Source organism: Aulonocara sp. 'chitande type north' Nkhata Bay, linkage group LG16 (genome assembly GCF_057382095.1).
Source record: "Aulonocara sp. 'chitande type north' Nkhata Bay isolate Kocher_YH1m ecotype deep benthic linkage group LG16, A_spYH_male_GT1.1, whole genome shotgun sequence".
NCBI lineage: Eukaryota > Metazoa > Chordata > Actinopteri > Cichliformes > Cichlidae > Aulonocara > Aulonocara sp. 'chitande type north' Nkhata Bay.
The window spans coordinates 30,717,352-30,735,771 of NC_141359.1; the positions used below are offsets into that span (position 1 = coordinate 30,717,352).

The 18,420-nt window shown below is 39.1% G+C and overlaps 1 protein-coding gene across 1 annotated transcript; it reads right to left on the reverse strand.

Moving 5' to 3' along the window:
- Positions 1 to 231: 231 nt before the first annotated feature.
- On the reverse strand, positions 232 to 13,026 carry LOC147311846 (pyridoxal kinase-like). The gene is made up of 11 exons (XM_086266713.1): positions 12,756 to 13,026; positions 11,743 to 11,797; positions 5,082 to 5,186; positions 4,144 to 4,227; positions 4,031 to 4,065; positions 3,747 to 3,832; positions 3,535 to 3,580; positions 3,324 to 3,435; positions 3,065 to 3,201; positions 2,920 to 2,986; positions 232 to 2,681 (listed from the first exon to the last, which is right to left on the reverse strand). The coding sequence occupies exons 1-11, from the start codon at positions 12,834 to 12,836 to the stop codon at positions 2,554 to 2,556; spliced, it is 936 nt and encodes a 311-aa protein (XP_086122839.1). The 5' UTR covers positions 12,837 to 13,026; the 3' UTR covers positions 232 to 2,553.
- Positions 13,027 to 18,420: the final 5,394 nt, after the last annotated feature.

Consider the following 18,420-nt stretch of genomic DNA (forward strand, 5'->3'; position numbering starts at 1 on the left):
TTAATGCATTTAGCCATGTTGAAATGATCAAGACGACCTGCTGAAGTTCAGACTCGGCATCAGAAGGGGGACGAAAGGGTTTTAAGTGATTTTGAGCATAGCACAGTTGTTGGTTCCGGATGGGCTGGTCTAAGGATTTCAGAATATACTGATCTGCTGAGATTTACCGAAACAACCATCTCCAGAGTTCACAGAATGGTCTGAAAAATGAGTGGTTGTTCCCTGAGCTATAATATAATGCTTTGACTGCTTCGAGCTGATAGGAAGACAACAGTAAGTCAAATAACTACTCACTACAACAAAGGTATGAATGTAGAACATGTCCAACTTTAAAGCAGAAGGGCTACAGCAGCAGAAGACCACACCTCTCCTGTCAGCCAGTTCACACAGGCTCATTAAAACTGGACAAGACTAGAAAAAAAAGTTGCCTGTTATGACAAGTCTTGATTTTCAACATTCAGATGGTCAAAATTTGTCAAAAACAAGATGAAAACACAGATCCTGGCTTCTATCACCTGCTTAGTCTGAGGGTGGTGGAGTACTTCAGCATCGTTCAAACACCACAGCCTACCTGAGTGTTGTTGCTGAGCATGTCCAGTCCTTTGTGACCATCTTCTGGCTGCATGTTACAAATCAAATCATTTCAAACTGGTTTCTTGAACACGACAGGGAGCTCACTTTACAGTAACCAGATCTCAGTTCTCTTAGAACACTTATCTTGAAACCCAACAGACAAAAAAATAAATTAACACAAATGAAATGACAATTTCAATAAAAATATTATTATTATTTTAATTGTTTATGTATTGCTCTATAACAGAGCAGCAGCTCAAGGTTTGGCACTTGACTTTCTAACATTATGTGCGAGAATCAGATATAAGCACACAAAAACATTCACAACCACTGTTTTGCTTTCCTAACCTTGTTAAGGCTACAGTATAACGTGGTCTCTCATAGACGCTCCTCTAGAGATATGACAACAGTCATAAAAGAAAACAGTGACCATTAGTAAATATATTAAAGATCATCTGTGCAAATACCTCAATTTGAGATGCTTAAGACATGAATCTACCATGTTACACACCTGCAAGAAAGCATTGCGTAATTAAAAAAAAGGACGTCAAAACGTCATTTTTAGGAAAATTGATTAAAAGAACATTTTTGACATCAGCTATTACGATTATCGTTAAAGTTGCAAGTTTTCTAAAATAGAGTTGGAATAAAATGAGAACAAGACTACAACCTACTGAAACACATTTCAGCACTTATCCACTCGATCTATAAGGTGGCAACACTTGTCTTGAAATGAAGTGCATTTTAAGCACATTGCATGCATTCTTAACAGTTAAAAATAATTTTATAGTGGATTAACCCAGCGTGTTTTAATGTTATCACAGAGTCTACTGATGTTCTAGTCTCAAAACAAGAAGACGAATGGCCATGCATGTAACGCTGGTTTTGTGCGTTTTCTGTTCAGCTTAATAAATTATTTTCACAAATGATTCTTTAATATAAACACGAGCCCCTTTCAGACATGCACGTCTTTTGATTAATCTGCTGCAATCGCTTCATGGCTAAACACAAATCTGTATCCCATTATCGATTCCATTTCTATAGCTTCCTGCATTTTGCCTATTTTAATATTGGTTGTTGTCACTTGTTGCACTTTTTACTTATATGAAGAAATTTGGGGTGAGGGCAAAGCTATTAAAACAGACTTTTTCTCCTCAATATTGCCAGTTGATCAAAGAAAGTCATTGGGTTTCTCTGTATAATTCTGAGGGTGTAATCGGTACAATACAGAGTGCTTTGCAGCAGTTACCTTTACAAATCGCTTTGAACTTGGCATAGTTATGAAGGTTTGCAGTCACATTAATGGACAGGTTTGTTAGACCAGAACTGTGCATGCCTCTCGTGCATCTCAGTGGGTCTCTCAACTCACCAGAGGATGACATAAAAAGCAGCCATTTTAATCAACCATTTTAAATTTGTTATGAGATTAAAACATTTCCACATGATGCATTTTTGCTATGCCAGAAGAGAGATCTCTTTCATGTCTAAGAGGGGCAGCGTGAAGCCTTCTCACCAGACCCACAAATATCGTGTTTGTAGCGTAGCTGTGTCTGTCACAGTCCCGAGTATGTCTGAATTCAATTGTTAGTGACATTAACTTAAAATTAACCCATGCCAGAATGCCACAATGCAATCAGCCGAGAGGCTGATGAAGCCAGTAATGTTTCGCATCCCGTGTCTGGAAAGGGTTCAAAACTGCCTGATGTGTTGTTTTTGTTCTGAATCAAGGGCAGATGTTGCCTTTGCTAGCCATAGAACAGACACTTATGGCAGTTATTTCAGTGTCTGTGAGCAGAACAAACAGAAATCCTGCTGACCACTCACGAAAAAATTAAAAACAGTAGTAACGCCCCCCCCCCAGTGATTCTGTAAGGCAGAGACACGTGACAGTCTTTGATGTGAAAATCCTATGTTTGTCTGGCGGACTGCCCAGATTTCTACCAGCTTAAAGTGAAAAGTTCACAGAGAACATTACAGTCTTCACTGTGAAGACTTTTGTAAAACCTTGGCTTCCACTACAATGGCAGGATTCTCGATGTCTGCTTTGCTCTGAACCATCCTCAGCTCCAGTTGTGCAGGGGTAGGCCTTTTCCCGGGGCCAGCCATTTCTGAAAAAGAGGGAGACATTTAAGGGAAACAAACAGGTTTTTGCCCTGTGGTGAACTAAACAAACAAGAACTCAAAGGATAGGTTATACACAGTCACAAAGCTATTTGTTTCAAAATATAAAAAGCTTTTACTAAATATAAACAACAGAAGCAAAAAGTGCCCCAGTAAACAACTTGAAGACAAAGTAAAAAAACCTGATGACAAACTGAAGTCACTGGATACACGCACAAACCCTACCATTGGCATAAGTAATGGTCCTCTTAATGACATGGTGCATGACAGAAACAGTCTTCTCACAGGCAGTCTGTTAAAAAGGAAGATTAGTTTAGCTATGATTCATATATTATCTGCATTTGACTGAAAACACTTATGTGTTGCTGACCTTCAGGTCCTTGGGGTGTTGATGAGTCCAGGCTAACATCAGGGCAGCAAAAAGGTCTCCTGTTCCCACAAATACAGCATCGACTTTGGGGATATCCATGCAGATTTTCTGATCTGTGTTGGTCCCATCTGGTTTCTCTGCAGTGACGAGGACAAACGGAGCCGTTATCCTAATTTTATAGGTTACTCTGTTGATCCTACATGAGGACTGCATCCCCACAGTTTATAGCCATTTTGACAAAGTCAGCCTGATACTTTACTTATTTTTTGGCTTCCAAGAGCCACCAGGAACTGGTCCCCTTGTTTCGATGGAAGGTCTGTACTAGTGAGGACCACGGTCTCTGGACCCATTTTATGAAGCAGGTCCATCACCTGCAGAACAGATAAAAATCCCATTTTCTCAAACTTTGTCATTCGTGATGCCACAAATTAAATCTAAACACAGCCAAACAAAATATTTCTGATATTCACCTCAATAGCATCTTCCTCAGTGTTAATTTTCCTCCCAGTTAAGAGCCTATGAAAAATAATGTCACAAAAAAGCAACAATGCTTGCCATTTTGCATCTTTTAATTAGTTTTTACAGCGTATTTTTAAGCTTCTGTAAAAATAAAAAAATAAAAATAAAAAAAGATCATTATTCTTTTATTCTTCAATGTAAAAACTGTTTAAAATGCACTCACTCTGCTTCAAACTGGTTGGGAGTCAGGATGTCAGCCAAAGGCACTACTTTGTTCTTGTAGACTGGCAGCAGGTTCTCTGGAACATACTGAGCAAGCAACAACAACAAAATACATAAATCTGATTTCCCAACCTGTCTACAAGTAACAAATGGAAATTGTTATACAGTCCAAAATGACTAAACAAATCCTACACTGTAATTCAAGAGTGCGCTGAAGAGCACAAAAAGAACATGACACTGTTCATTAAACTGTCAGCAGTTGGATGTGTGTGGATAACTGCTTACCATAGCACCCTGGTCTCCCATAACAGGATCACAAACTGGAAAGAAGAAATTTTAAAAATGAGGCTTAAAAAAAAGTTCACTTTTTAAAATGGAAAATCCAATCTGACACTCACCGTACACCAAGCTGGGATTGGCCTTCTTCAGCTCCTTAATAATATCAACCACTGTCACCAGGAAGGAGATGTCCCTGCTGTATCCTTTGGGAAGAAATTTTGGGTTAACCTGAACTGCAGCATTGCCACACACACACACACACACAATTTCTAGTTTCTGAGCTTCCTAAAGTTTGGTATGAGATTTTTGGACCTCGGTCACACAGACAACAACCACTGGTCATAAGGTAAAAATGTGTTGTTGGTGACACCTGCTGTGTAACTGAACTGTAAGCTGATCTAAAGTCCCAGTAATGAAGGCCAAAGACCAAGTCTGTGAGGACCGCAGTCTCTGGAACCATTTTATGAAGCAAGTGCATCACCTGGAGAATAGAAAAAAAATCAAATTTTCTGAAGCTTTGTTAATCCTGATGACAAAATTAAATACAAGTGCAGCAAAATGTGAAAGTGAATCCAAATTTTTTCTGATATTCACCTCAGCAGAATCTACCTCTTTCTGGTGACTGCCAGGCACTAGAGAAAACTCGCATCCGGGTTGGCAAGTGATTGCTGGAGGTTGCTAGTGCAAAATTGGTCACAAAAAGGTATATGCTGTTGCACCAAAAAGGTGCTTTGATCGCTAGTAGACTGCTGTAGTTGCTAATAGCTTGCTTGGACGTCTGTAGTTTTCGCTATGACTGAATGCAAATGGGAAGTATTTGCAGACAAGACAGCATTTTTCCATGCAAACAGTGGGTGACCATGGCAATCTTCTAGCAACCAAAGCAATCACAAGGAGGCTCCTGGTACAGCACCCTCTCTGACCCCTCAGTGATAAAGCCTACCTCCATCAGGTGTGTTGTAACGTAATGTCCCACCCAGCCTTATCAGATCAATGCCGCCCACAATAAACTTATACTAATAAAATAATACTGAAAGGAGACACTCCTTAAACTCACCTGTGAGGATGTAGTCATAATGGTTCACATTGTTGAGCTTAATACCCTCATAGAGCACATTCAGTTCTTCTGCTGTCAGTACTTGCCCCTTCCAGTGGCCGTAGCCTGGGCAGAGATAAAAAATAAATAAATAAAACTGATGAAATTTTTCCATTGCTAAATCTGATCTGATTTGGTTAACTCTCTTATTTCAAGGATGTTTTGTGTTAAAGTCTAAAACCATGATTTTAGACCTTTTGAGGATAAATGAGGAAGGAGGACACACATTTGCACTACTTAACCTAATAGAAGGGCTCATATACTGCATTAGCCCTACTGTGCATAAATCAACTTAGCAGACATTGCCATCCTTTCTCTGTTTTTCCATCGACCTAATTCCCTCTGCTGAGGTCCCTCTCCCCTTTGTACTTAGCAGGGCCTCCGCAGCTACTGAATGGAAAGCTTGTATCCTGGCTGCCAGCTCGCCTTTCTTTGTCCCTCTTTCACTATTAAACTAGAATAAACCCTAAAAAGCTGTTCTGACTACAAATGACTGCACACAAAATGGACACACAAACACTCCTGTATACCAGAGGAAAAAATATAAGAGCTCACACAGAGCCCAAACTTGAACACGAGCCAGCGAGTTAGCCTCCTGCAGAGAGGACTTAACAGAAAGCTCACAGCAAAGCAGCAGTTTGTGCTGTGGTTGGGGGCGCTTCCACTGAAACTGGAACATTTCAGAATTTTAATCTTTAAACATACCGGAAATAAGATGAAGGGTCACATTCAAAGTATGATCGAATGTTCAAAACTCATCAGCTTCCCATTTGTATTGGTTCAAGTGATTTCTGTGTAGGCCTCCTGCTCCTGCAGAGAAAAGCGCATTCTTTGCATACTTCAACACATGAACCCCAACTAATAATCCCATCATCTCAGCAGGTGTGTTGATTAGGGGGGAGAAATGCCAACAAACTAAATGTGGGGCAAAGGTTATATCTGTATGGGGTAATTTACTAATGCTGAGGTGTAAACTGAAACCTTGAGAAATTTCACAAACAAAAAAACAAAAAAAACAAAAAAAAAAAGTCATGTAGGTTACAGGTTTTGCAACTACTCTGGCTTGTTGTAATAGGATGCAACTGTCATCATAGGCTCATGTATCATATCTGTCCAAACTGTCTTCCGTCTCCTCCTGAGCCACATGATTCATGTGGAGAGTCACATGTGCCCTGTTTAACTTGCTTTATCCCTCATCGTTTTCCCTTCATGCATAATTGAAAATTAACTTGCATAACCTCTCTGAGCATCGGCTTCCACCAGTAACACACATTTCCTGCTCTTTTCCAGCATTTTCATTTCTTTGTGATAGCTTTCACTGTAATCTGCTGAAGTCTGCACAGCTTGTGACTTTATGGCTACTCCTGGTTCAGTGCATCTTAGGCAGCAAAAAATTGTGACAGGTTTTGCTGCTTTCTTAACAGCTAAGTGTTTGTCCTGCAGTGCTGACTTTAAAAAAAAAAAAAAAAAAAAGTAACTCTAGCCTTGAGCCCACTAGTGTAACTGCCATATTTCTTTTCTTAATGACATTTTCACTGTCTAATTGTGTGACTATTGCACAATATACTTGTGAGAACATGCATGTATTCACAAATAGATTTTTTTTTTTTTAAAAGGTAAATGAAAAGACAGTGGTTGGGAAAAAAAACAAACAAACCCACACCAGTTGCTTAAGAATCACTTGCTTGAAGTAATCTCCAAGATCAGTAGCGATTGCAAGCAAGTAAACATTGACTTGGGATGCCTGTGGCTCAGGAGGAAAAGTGGGTCATCCACTAATTGGAGGGTTAAAGGTTTGATCATTGGCTGCTTCAGTCTGCATGCCAAAGTATCCTTGGGCAAGATACCGAACCCCAAGTTGGTCTGATGCATCCACCAGAGTGCCAGTGTTTCACAAAAAACACTTAAGTGTATGAGTCAGCCATGTCATATAAAGTGCTTTGAGTGCTCCGGTAGAAAAGTGCTCAATAAGAATCAGTCCATTTACTTTCCATTGCTGAGATTTCTACCATAGCATCAGGAATGCTCACATTTTTGCTTTGGGGTCAAACAAGTAAAAATCATTATAATCTGTCAATCAAAAATATTTTTTTTCAATTTGATTTTTTATTTCATCCAGCTGCTTAGAGGAGTCTTTGAAGACTCCACAGATACTATTTGAACAACAATACATCCTGATCTTTAGACAGTATCTCGAGATACAAAATATAAAGAAATTAGGGGTAAGGAAAATGAGATGTGGGTATTGAAATGTGCAAACATCCATGGAAATACAATATAGAAGGCAAAAAACAGAGTCTGTACAATTCTAACGAGCTTGAAAATCAGTCAATCACAGTTTGAACGCTCTTAGGCAACTTTCTTGTAATTTAACTAGTCTTCAGGAATAGTCTTCCAAGCGTCTTGAAGGACATTCAAAGCTCTTCTTTGGAGGTTTACTTGCTTTTGTTCTGAATTTTCATTCATCACACCATAAGACTCATTGCCACTGATCTTCAGTCTAGTTATTGGGTAATTTGGCAATTTGACATCGACCCTTCCATTGAGACCATTTCTGATGAGGCTTCGGTGAAGAGTATACGGATCAACTGAAGGTCCAGATGAATCTCTCGGGTCCTGTGTCAGGTTTTTTCCTGGGTGTTTTTTTTATTTTTTAAGGCCATGGCTTTCAGATACTGTTCAGCTTTTTTGTTTTTCCAAGACCTGCAAGTTCTCAGATTTTTAAGGACATACTTTTCCTGTTGAACAGGAGTTTTTCCTTCCCACTGTCACCAAGTGCTTGCTCATACGGGGTTGTCTGATTGTTGGTGTTACAATATAAAGTGACTTGATGAGACTGTTGATGTGAACTAGCGCTAAATAAAAACAAAAATAATTGAATTAATATGTTCATCTCTTTATCTGTTTATTAAGTGGCTGAACAGACAAAACGGTCTGAAAATGGTCAGGTACACGGAATGAACATAAGTGAAAAACAGCCAGTGCCCTTTGAAAAACTTCTTAAGAAACTTTAAAGAACTGCTGCTCAAAACCTATTTGTCAAAAAATGACAAGAAAGTCCGGCTCCTTCGAAGCAAAATATAAAGAAAAGAGAGTGTGCCTCAAGACATTTCCACAGTACTGCAAATGATATTAGCAGAACATATTTCTGGTTTAATATATAAGGGATACAGACTGGGGCTACCAGATATTAAGCCAATACAATGATTAGCTTTCTGGGAGAGTCCTGGTAGAAGTAAGGCCTGTGGGCAGTTATTTTGAACCTGCTCTCTAACTGAACAGTGGGAGAGACAGAAGACATTTTAAAGGTTTTCTGTTTTTGTCCCAAAATAAGGTTGAAAAGTTTCACCTGTGCACACTGTAAGTTGCACAACATTATAGCTTCACAAACGGCTTGTTGTTGAGTGCGAACTAGACTGAGAAGCACCATGTTTATTTAAAACAATAAGTAAAAGATATGCCAGCCGTTAAAACTGCTGTGAATCTCTACAGTCTGCATTCACCAACATGTTCCCTGTTAGGACTGTCAATCAAGCCTCTTTGGCGAGAGGAGTGAAACAACCGTCGTCTTTGCCTTTGTGAAATTCTCCCACAGACGTCTATTCAGGACTCAGAGTGCTGTGTGTCTCCTTTGTAATGCCTGCTGTGCTAACCAGCCGCAGTGATTCCTTTAATCTCTTAGCTGTTACTTTGGGGATCCTTTTAGCGAATTGAACAGTGTCCATTTGGTCTCTGGACTGGAGATATCTGTATGATAATCAACATTGATATGGTCATCTTTACAATGATCTTCTAGATAATGCTAAACAGTCTGCAGGTACTTTAATTACCTTCTATCCTAAATCTATTTCTGCCATCTAAATATAACATCTTTAAAGTTTGTATAGCGATACCCTGTGTCCACTGTCTGGACTACTGCGTGGACATAAAATTCCTGTCCTACAGTAATTTAACCAGAATACAAATAGTTGACAGCCAGTTGAATTGAGTCCCCTAAAGTTGTGGTCATTGACAAAGAGTTATTCAGACTGCTGGCAACATGCTGACAATTTATCTGCATTTACAAATGTTACAGCAATTATTTGCAGCCCTTCAACAATCTCTCTGAGAGTGACTACAGTCACTCCAAGTCAGACTTCAACTGTTTGCAGAAAGGTTGCCTCCCATCAGGAAACCTGTGCAATTCCCTTGTGATCGGATGTGGCTTTGCAACAAGCTCAAGCTCTGGGCAACCACTTAGTCACCCAAAGTTACAATCGGTTACATAATGTATAAATTCATTACAATCAAGGGGCAGACACAGATTTTACTTTTGCAGATGCAAGAAGTGTTCGTTTTATCAGCAAATTTTGGTTTTGTTTTAGTTAATGTTTAGACTAAAACATCGATTAGGTTTGGTAATTTATCTAAATTCTTTCAGTTTAGTTTATAAGTCACCTAAAAAGTATAAACTTACAGTATCCTAAATCTAATACCACATGTCAGCACTTCTCTTCCTCCTAAGCGTTGACATTTTGTTGCACTTTATGACGAACAGGAAGCATGAAGGTTACCGTATTTTTCGGACCATAAGGTGCACCGGATTATAAGGCGCACTGTCGATGAATGGGTCTTTTTTTCCATACAAAAGGCGCAAAAAGCAAAACAAAACAGTCAGATAAGTCAAACTTTACTCAACTCATTCTTCTCTTTATGTTATGCTAACATAGCTGTGTCGCTAGCGATCACGTTGCATATCATAATATACCAGCTAGTTCAATTTCAGTAACCCTACAAATGTCACTGCTGTTTAGTTTTCTGTCTTCATTTAAGTTGGAAGTGATAGCCGAGCTGTACGTCTTAATTTTTCCAGAAATCTCTCAGTCAGAACATGGTATATCATGTTTAGGTGGAAACTAGCGAGCTAACTTCCTGCTAACTTCTAACTCCGTTGAATTTAATAAATTCTGTTTTCATGAATGCCTAGATGTTAAATTTAATTGTTACACCTGGTAAAGCAGCAATGCTGATCATTTTATTAAAGATGAAATAATTTAGACAGTTTTAATTCTCAGTGATGCCGCATTATTCGTTTGACTTTGAGACCTGAAGCTGACAGAGTTTTGGACCCAGATTACTCCACGAGGCTCCTGACTATGGTAGCCGTAATGCTCCGACAATCCATCAAGCGGTGCGGCTTCATAGCTTACCAAAGTCGTACTAAAACATTTTTTGACAGATTTTTGAGCGTGTACCACAAAATCGGTTCTAGATCAGTAAGCACAACCAGAATTCATACATAAGGTGCACTGGATTATAAGGCACACTGTCAATTTTTGAAGAAAATTAAAGGATTTTAAGTGCGCCATTTAGTGTGGTAAATACGGTAGGTGAACCCCCCCCCCCCCCCTTTGCAATGCTGTTTGTTGGGCACAGATCAAATTGTGGATGTCCTTGTATATGAGCCAATAGTATGGGCTCAAATTCCTCAAAAAAATAAATATTTTGTACTTCTAAATCAGAATCTGTATGTGTAAAAAGAATTTGTGTGTGTGTAAAAAAAAAGATTTGTGTGTGGACTTAGCCAAAAAATACGTGCTTTTGTCCTCGTGCGTTAGTTTTCATTTATACATAGTCTTGTTTTTGTAAGGAAAAAAAAAGCTTGCTGGCTAAAACTACTGGTGAACGAAATTAAAACTGGATGCAAGGAAGTTGCTGTTCTATTTTCACTCGTGTGACTGAGCCATTCACTTGTTTGGAATTAGGAGGTAGTTTTGCGAAGATAGGTGCGTTGGATGGTTTTTCGGTTGAGATGATTTAATGGAAGTTTACTCGCCAAATGTTATCTAGGGATAGTGGTGCATGAGATGAGCCCTGTTGTTTGTAGTATTCCCAGAGATTTAATAAAATATTGATATTTGTGTTTCTGTGCCAATACAATATCTCCAAACAGAATACTCACAACAATCTTGTGTCAATTTTTACCCCAACCTTACACAATATACAGGTAAAGTCATCAAATCACACAGCGCCGTCACATGGATATGCTCAGAGTTTGGATTTATCTGCTTTTTCACAGCTGAGTAACCTGAGAGCTGAAGAAGGCGATTCCTAGAAAAACATTAACTTCTCTAGTTCTCCCCCTCTAAACCTGGCTGATGGTCACAGTGACTGTCTTTCACTGAGTCGCATATAGCAATACTAACAAGCCAAAGTATACAGACAGAGATAACTCCCCTGTACAGCTAGCAAAATAGTCCCAATGCATGCGTGCAAAGAAGTCTTCTTTTAATCTTTTGACCAACCAAAAAAAGTTGCATGTATCCTTAAATGCCCCTAAAATGTACTTAAATCCATCTACTCTGTTAAACTTAAGCCGTTATATTTTAACCAACTATGGCAAACTGGATGCAAGAGACCTAACTGGATGAGAACGGACGATTGTTTTTCCGCCCTTACAAAAGCTTTCAATAAATGATTTCCATATCCGATCCATGTAATATAGCAGCAGTGACAAAAGTTAATGGTCCAACCAACCAGCATAAAAAGGCTGAGTTGTTACACAAGTAGAAAAAGGAGTCAATCGACTTTATGATAATGAATGAAAAGCACTTTGCTGCTCCATTAAAATCACTCAGCCAACCTGTGTGATTGGAGAACTGCACCGAGTTGATGGAGTCCACTTCAAAGCCCAGCACCTGGGAAGAGAGACATGAAGCAGCTGTTAAAACAGAGAACAATGGGCTCCGTCTTGCACTCTGTCTAAATGAATCACACTGCACTGCGGGAACAGCACGCTGAAGGTGAACCACTGTGAGAACAAGTCAACATTCAGAGTTTCAAAGTTTCAGCCCCCTCTTTCTGACAGCTTCAACAGTTTTTTCCATTTCACAAAATCGCATGTTTGACAAGAACTTTTGCATAATTTAGTTTCTAAATAGCTCCTTCTGTGGACTGTTGACTCCAGTTATCAAACTTGTTTGATAAGAAGAACAATAAAGTGGATTATAATGTAAGATGATATCACGCAACCACAATTAAATAAGTTACCAGGGAATTCTGATCATTTTTAAGGATGCACTATTGTAAGGGGCAAACACAGACATTAACCAGTGAAAGTGAAGAAGGAGATTATCTGTTTCTTCTTATCAGTTTTGTTAAGAAAGACTTTGATTTCAAATAATTCCTATATATTCATATTTCTATTAAATAACAAAAGTTAATTTATTTTCAAATATCAATATAGATCAGATACATTTCCCTAACGTGTTAAATTAGATTTTTTTTAAAAAGATGAAAATGGGAACGCTATAATGTGATGTAATCACTGACAATGAGTGGTATATTAGTAACAATGAGAATCATGCTGGAATATTTCAGCTCCAGTTTAACTAATATTAAACAGCATTTGTTGTTGTATTTTTAGGTTTACAGTCGTTTAGTGGGGTTAGGGTGGAAAATGGAAAAAGGGCCTTTGATGTTTCTCAGAAAATGTTACAAAATCTCATAAATCAGGAAGTGTCGCTGTGGACCGGTGCTAGATTTTCTACGTTTTCGTTACAAGTTAGATGCTGTTTCCCTCCCCGTCTCTCTCTCTTTGGACTACAGAGGGTTGTTTGAAACTACCACCTGAACGTTAGATCCGGTTCTTCTTACCTGCAGCGGGAACGTTGCCGACTTGTTCCCAACGTATCCCCTGACAACGTGACTCTGAATGGACAACACGCGACACTCCATTATAGTCGACCTGCGTTTAAAAAAAAACACCTGACTGATTCACTTTACCCTAAAGCAGTATTAAAGACGAGGGCAGACTGAAGCAAGCAGAAACTTAGCATGTGGGGAATAAGTCCCGCTTTGAAGGACAGCAGCTGTGCTGCCGAGTCACATTTACGGCTTTTTTTCTTCAGGCAGCTAGGAGGACTCCTAAGTGGAGCATTCACAGACTCACCAGGAATGTGGGGAAACTGGGTTGCAAACACAAAGGGGGTTCCCGTTGTTGACTGAAGTTTATCAGTGATTATTTTTTGTATGTGATAGGAAAACACCTTTTCCACAAAATAAACGATCGACATAGACATAGATATATTTTAAGACAACTGAAACAGCCACATACAGGCAAAAACAATAAATTTATTTCACAATCTCCAGAGAACATTAATTATATTAATATATACTGATGATTGAAAGCCTACTTAAATTTTGTTCAAAAATTTCAAGAATACAAAAAGAGCCCAGAAAAATCTTGTTTAACATATGTAACATATATGTTCAACATATGGTTGATTGGGGCATATATGAGAAAAATGAATAGTTTTCACTGTCATTTCACTATATTATTATTGTAGGATGTATAATTTGAAAATAGGTTTTGGTTTGAATAATTATGGATAAACTAAGCATACTTTGAATTATTATTTTTATGGTTAAAATAACTAACTTGGTTAATCGGAGGAGGATTTTTAATGGGGGACTACTGGTCTGATTGAATCCTAAGAACAGTTGTAGGAGGATGGGCAGGCAGGTGAGTTGATGAGATCTCAGATGAAGGGGAAGACCAGCTTGACCAGCTCAGGTGGGTTATTCTGGAGAAGGAACCACCCCTCAGTGTGATGGGGAACACTGGAAAACAGAGAAATGTAGAAACGGGAACACTTAAATGAACATGAGGAAGTTAAGGGCCTGATTACCACACTGACATAAAAGACAAGCTGGACGAGAGTGGATGTTAGAGCTGATTTAAATACTGGGTGAAAATGAGCCTTGATGAGCAGCAGGTGTGATGACCAAGCGTGGGAAACAAGGACTCCACCTATAAGCAGACCTTCACCTGCCCAGCCCTATGTAGACTTTGGACAAAGGGAAAAACACAAAACAGCAAACAGACAGGTGGAGGATTATGATGCTAAACTCTGGGTACTAACGGAGGGATCAGAGACACAAACCGCAGAAATGAGCTTCTTCTAAATCGTACCTGGCCTCTCCCTTAAAGAAAGCGTGAGGAATTTGGTTACTCAGGAGGGATTAAGAACAGAGCTGCTACTCCTCCACATCAAAAGAACCAGTTGATGGGATTCAATTATTGGGCTAAGCCTCTTGGAACACCTCCTAAGTGAGGTGTTCCAGGCATGTCCTACCAAGAGGAGACCCCGGGGCATACATGTTGGGGAGATTATATCCTTCAGCTGCTTGGAAACACCTCAGTTTCACCCCGAAGGAGATTGGGGAGGTGGACAGGGAGAGGGCAGTCTGGGCATCTCTGGTTAAATTGCAGCCTCCTAACCTGGACACAGACAAGCAGAAGAAAATGGATAGAGTGATGTCCAACACATAATTGGGGCAATAGCTAAGGTTAAGGTTTGGTGTTTCTGATCCAGAAACAACACCAACACGATGATATCAAATCGTGCGATGGACGGATGGATAGATTTTTATCATTTAATATTCTGTACCATTTATCTAAACTGTGTTTGAGTAAATGAGACAATATCATCTGTGTGCAAGGCTTTGCTAACCATAAAAAAGCTCAATCTTGCAGCCGAAAGTATTCAGTGTGTTCTTTATACTCTATATCAGTGATTTCTAAGCGCAGATTCGAAATTAATGACAAAAATGTTCAAGGACAAGCTGGATTTGTGAGTGAGATACTGCTTTGGAGACTCAGTTTTGACTGGTGACACAATAACCTCAAACCTGGCGCTTCTATATTTCATACTGGCTCACTTTCCAATGTAGTTGTAACTAATGTAATCATGTAGCCCCCATTCTGGGCCATGACATGAGTCATCTAATAAAGCTGGGTACTTTAAACATGTGCAGCTGTGCCATGACAATATCAGCTACTTCCACAGCTGAGGGAGTTATTGTGACGGTGAGGAAGGTCAGGGTTATCGTGTACAGACTGTGAACTGATTATTAAAACCTTGAGTAATGAAGATTCTCAGGAATGAGCACACAATCTTAATTCTCAACGACAAAGCACTTCAGTTTGAGCATGAAAAAAAAAGTATGATATACGTGCTTACATCAGTGATCAAATGTTCTGTTCCAGTCACTGCTGATGCCAAACAATATGCCATTCCTCCCTAGAATATGATGTAACTTTCACTTAACCAGACAGTAGTTAACATCATCAGTATTGTGTAATGTTTTTTTTAAACTTTATGCCAAGAAATCGAACACAAAAAATGCTCCTATCACCCTTCATTTACTCGGTGGGCTACAATGATTGTCTAAAAAGAATCAGACTATCAGACTAGCAGTTAAAGGTCAAAGGTCAAATAAATATATTAACTAATGCAAAGTACCAATGGCTAAATGCTGTGATATAATGTCTTCTATTACCACTGATTTACTCTTATGATCTACAGTAGATTCCATATAACTGAAGTGATGAGAATATTTGCTACCACCAGGGGGCCCAAATCAGCAGAGCTCTGTTTGGTATTTAAATGAATGAACAGGAGATGTTACCTGAAAAATCACAGAAGATGTAAAGCATGTAGTACACTGAAAGAGGAGACTTTAAGTTTATGTATTTTACTTTAGTATATTATCAACACACCCACGCGGGACTCATGAGTGAGTGTTTTCCTAGTTCTGGTCCCAAGCCCAGATAAAGAAAAAGAACGGTATGCAGCGTAAAATCTTTGCCAAATCAAATATGTGGATCAGAAAAGATACAAACAGCTGTGACGACAGAAAAAAAGAGTAATGACACGAGGTAAAGACACAAGATTCAGTCACCGAAATCAGGCCTTATATAATCAAACAAGTCTCACTTTTTAAAGGGATACCTGGGTTTTTGGTCTGTCTTTACCTATTAATGTCTGTTCAAACAACGTACGCCCACAGCTATGACTCCAAGAGATGATAACACACAAAGAAAGCATTGCATGCTTCCGTGCAAGCAGTGGCACAAAGACCATATTGAATCATGTCAGGCTTTTAATGTCTTTTAAACTCCCCCATTAAAAATTAATCAGCAGATGTCAGAGGAGGAGAGAATGGAAGTCTCAGTGAGGAGGGTGAAATCAGGAGGCAGCTGAAGGGTGGACTGCACAGACCACAGAGCACGGAGCGTCCGACATCTGGACGAGGAGCACAGAAGCCAACAGAGAATAGCAGAACCAGGTGGATGAGCGGAAATTGTTAATAAAACGCACACGGGGCAGCGGCAGAGAGAAACTTAAGATACAGCTGGTAATGTTTTTCACTGTTACAGCGAAAAACAGGCGAGCCCATATCTGTAGCATCTGATATGGGTCCTTTGTCCCACACACCATCAAACTGTTTAACTCCTCTCTGGAGGGGAGAGGGAGGGGAAACAGGAGGACAAAGGAGGGGGGAACAACTAAGCTGTAGTGCCTCTTCACCTCACTGTACAATACCTTGTGCAATACTTTTTGTAAATAGTCAACAGTGCAATAGACTCAATACTTGAAATGTGCAATTCACTTGTATTTTTATTTTTTATTCCTATTTATTCTATTTATCCCCTTTGTATATTTTATTTATATTTGTCTCTGTATTTATATATGTGTGTGTGTATATATATATATATATATATATATATATATATATATATATATATATATATATAACAATTCTGTAACTGTAACTTCGGTCGTTGCTGTGCTTTTTGGAAGTCGAATTTCCCAGAGGAACCCACCCGAGGGATTAATAAAGTTCTATCTTATCTCTTATCTTATCTTATATAAAATGAGGATTTAACGCCTGAATTTGAGGTTGAAAATCCTTGTTGGTGTCCAGCAGTTAATGAGTGGTTAGTGTGCAGCTTTTAGTGAGAAGAAAAAAGGGCCTGCAGTGGCATGTAGTGATACACCTGGGTGGTATCAGTGTGCTAATGAAGGTGTTCCTGTGTTTGGAGGGAAAGGCATGAAGTTGCATGTCGTGTAAACAGCAGTGGAGGAAGTTTGCCCTTTGAAGTGGAAAAATATTACATTGCAAAAATTCTCCATACAACTAAGTTTTGCATGACGACTTCTAGAAAATAAAGGTACATCAGTATAATAAAGGTATACTTCAGTATTATTATTATATTATTATTAGATGCAGAAAAATGCCTCTTGTAAGTGTTACATTTCAGCTTATTATATATATTCTAAGGCTACTTTACCTAAATATCTAATCAGCCAATTACATGGCAGCAACTCAGTGCATATTGTGGACCTGCTGAAGCTCAACCGAGCATCAGAATGAGGAACAAAAGGCAATTCACGTGACTTTGGATGCAGACTCGTTGTTGGAGCCAGACAAGCTGGTCTGGTTATAACAGAAGCTGTTGATCTGCAGGGATTTTCAAACACAAACATCTCCAGAAGTTACAGAGAATGGTCCAAAAGAAGAGAAAATATCCAGTGAGCGCCAGTCCAATGTGTGAGAATACCTGTTGATTCCAGACATCAGGAGAGAATGTACAAACTGCTTTGAGCTGACAGGAAGGCAACAGCAACGTGAATAATCACTCATCTCTGAAACTATAACAGGTCAAACCTTGAAGCAGATGGGCTCCAGCAGCAGAAAACCACACCGGGTGACACTCCTGTCTGATAAGAACAGGAAAGTGAAGCTACAGTTCACACGGTTTCAACAAAATTGGACAAAATAAGACTGGAAACATGTTGTTTGTTTATTTGATGAGTCTTGATTTCTGCTAAAGCATTCAGATAGTTAGGTAGGAACTCGGCGTAAACAACCTGAAACAACCATGTTGTTTTTATTAACATTAATAATAATAATTAATATATATTTTGGCACACTTTCCACCCAGTATCACCAACTGAGCATTGCCATCCAGAAGGAGAAAGCTCACGCTGGTTTCTTGAACATGACAGTCAGTTTTGCTGTGCTCAAATGGCCTCCACAGTCACCAGATCACAATCCAGCAGAGCAGCACTGGAATGTGGTAAAGATTGGCATCATCGTGCAGCTGATGTTATCGTGTCAATATGCACCAAAATCTCAGAGGAATCTTTCCAGGATTTGTGCCACAAATACTTACGGCAGTTTCAATTTATTTCAGAAAATTGGAACACTATATGAATTAGCAAAGGTATGCTGTAAAAGTAAAAAGGTCAGAAAACTGCAAAAGTGTTATCTATTAACACAGCAAGGTTAACTGTTCTTTATTGTAATAATATCTAATCATTAATTAGATTGAATAAAATAAAAACAATCATTGTTTTCTCATTCTTATGCCCTTAACTTCAGCTATTAAGGTTACCTGTTTGTTACTTCGGTGTAAGCTGAATTTGAAAAAGGAAGGGAAGGGAGGGGGGCAGTGAAACGATGACAGCAG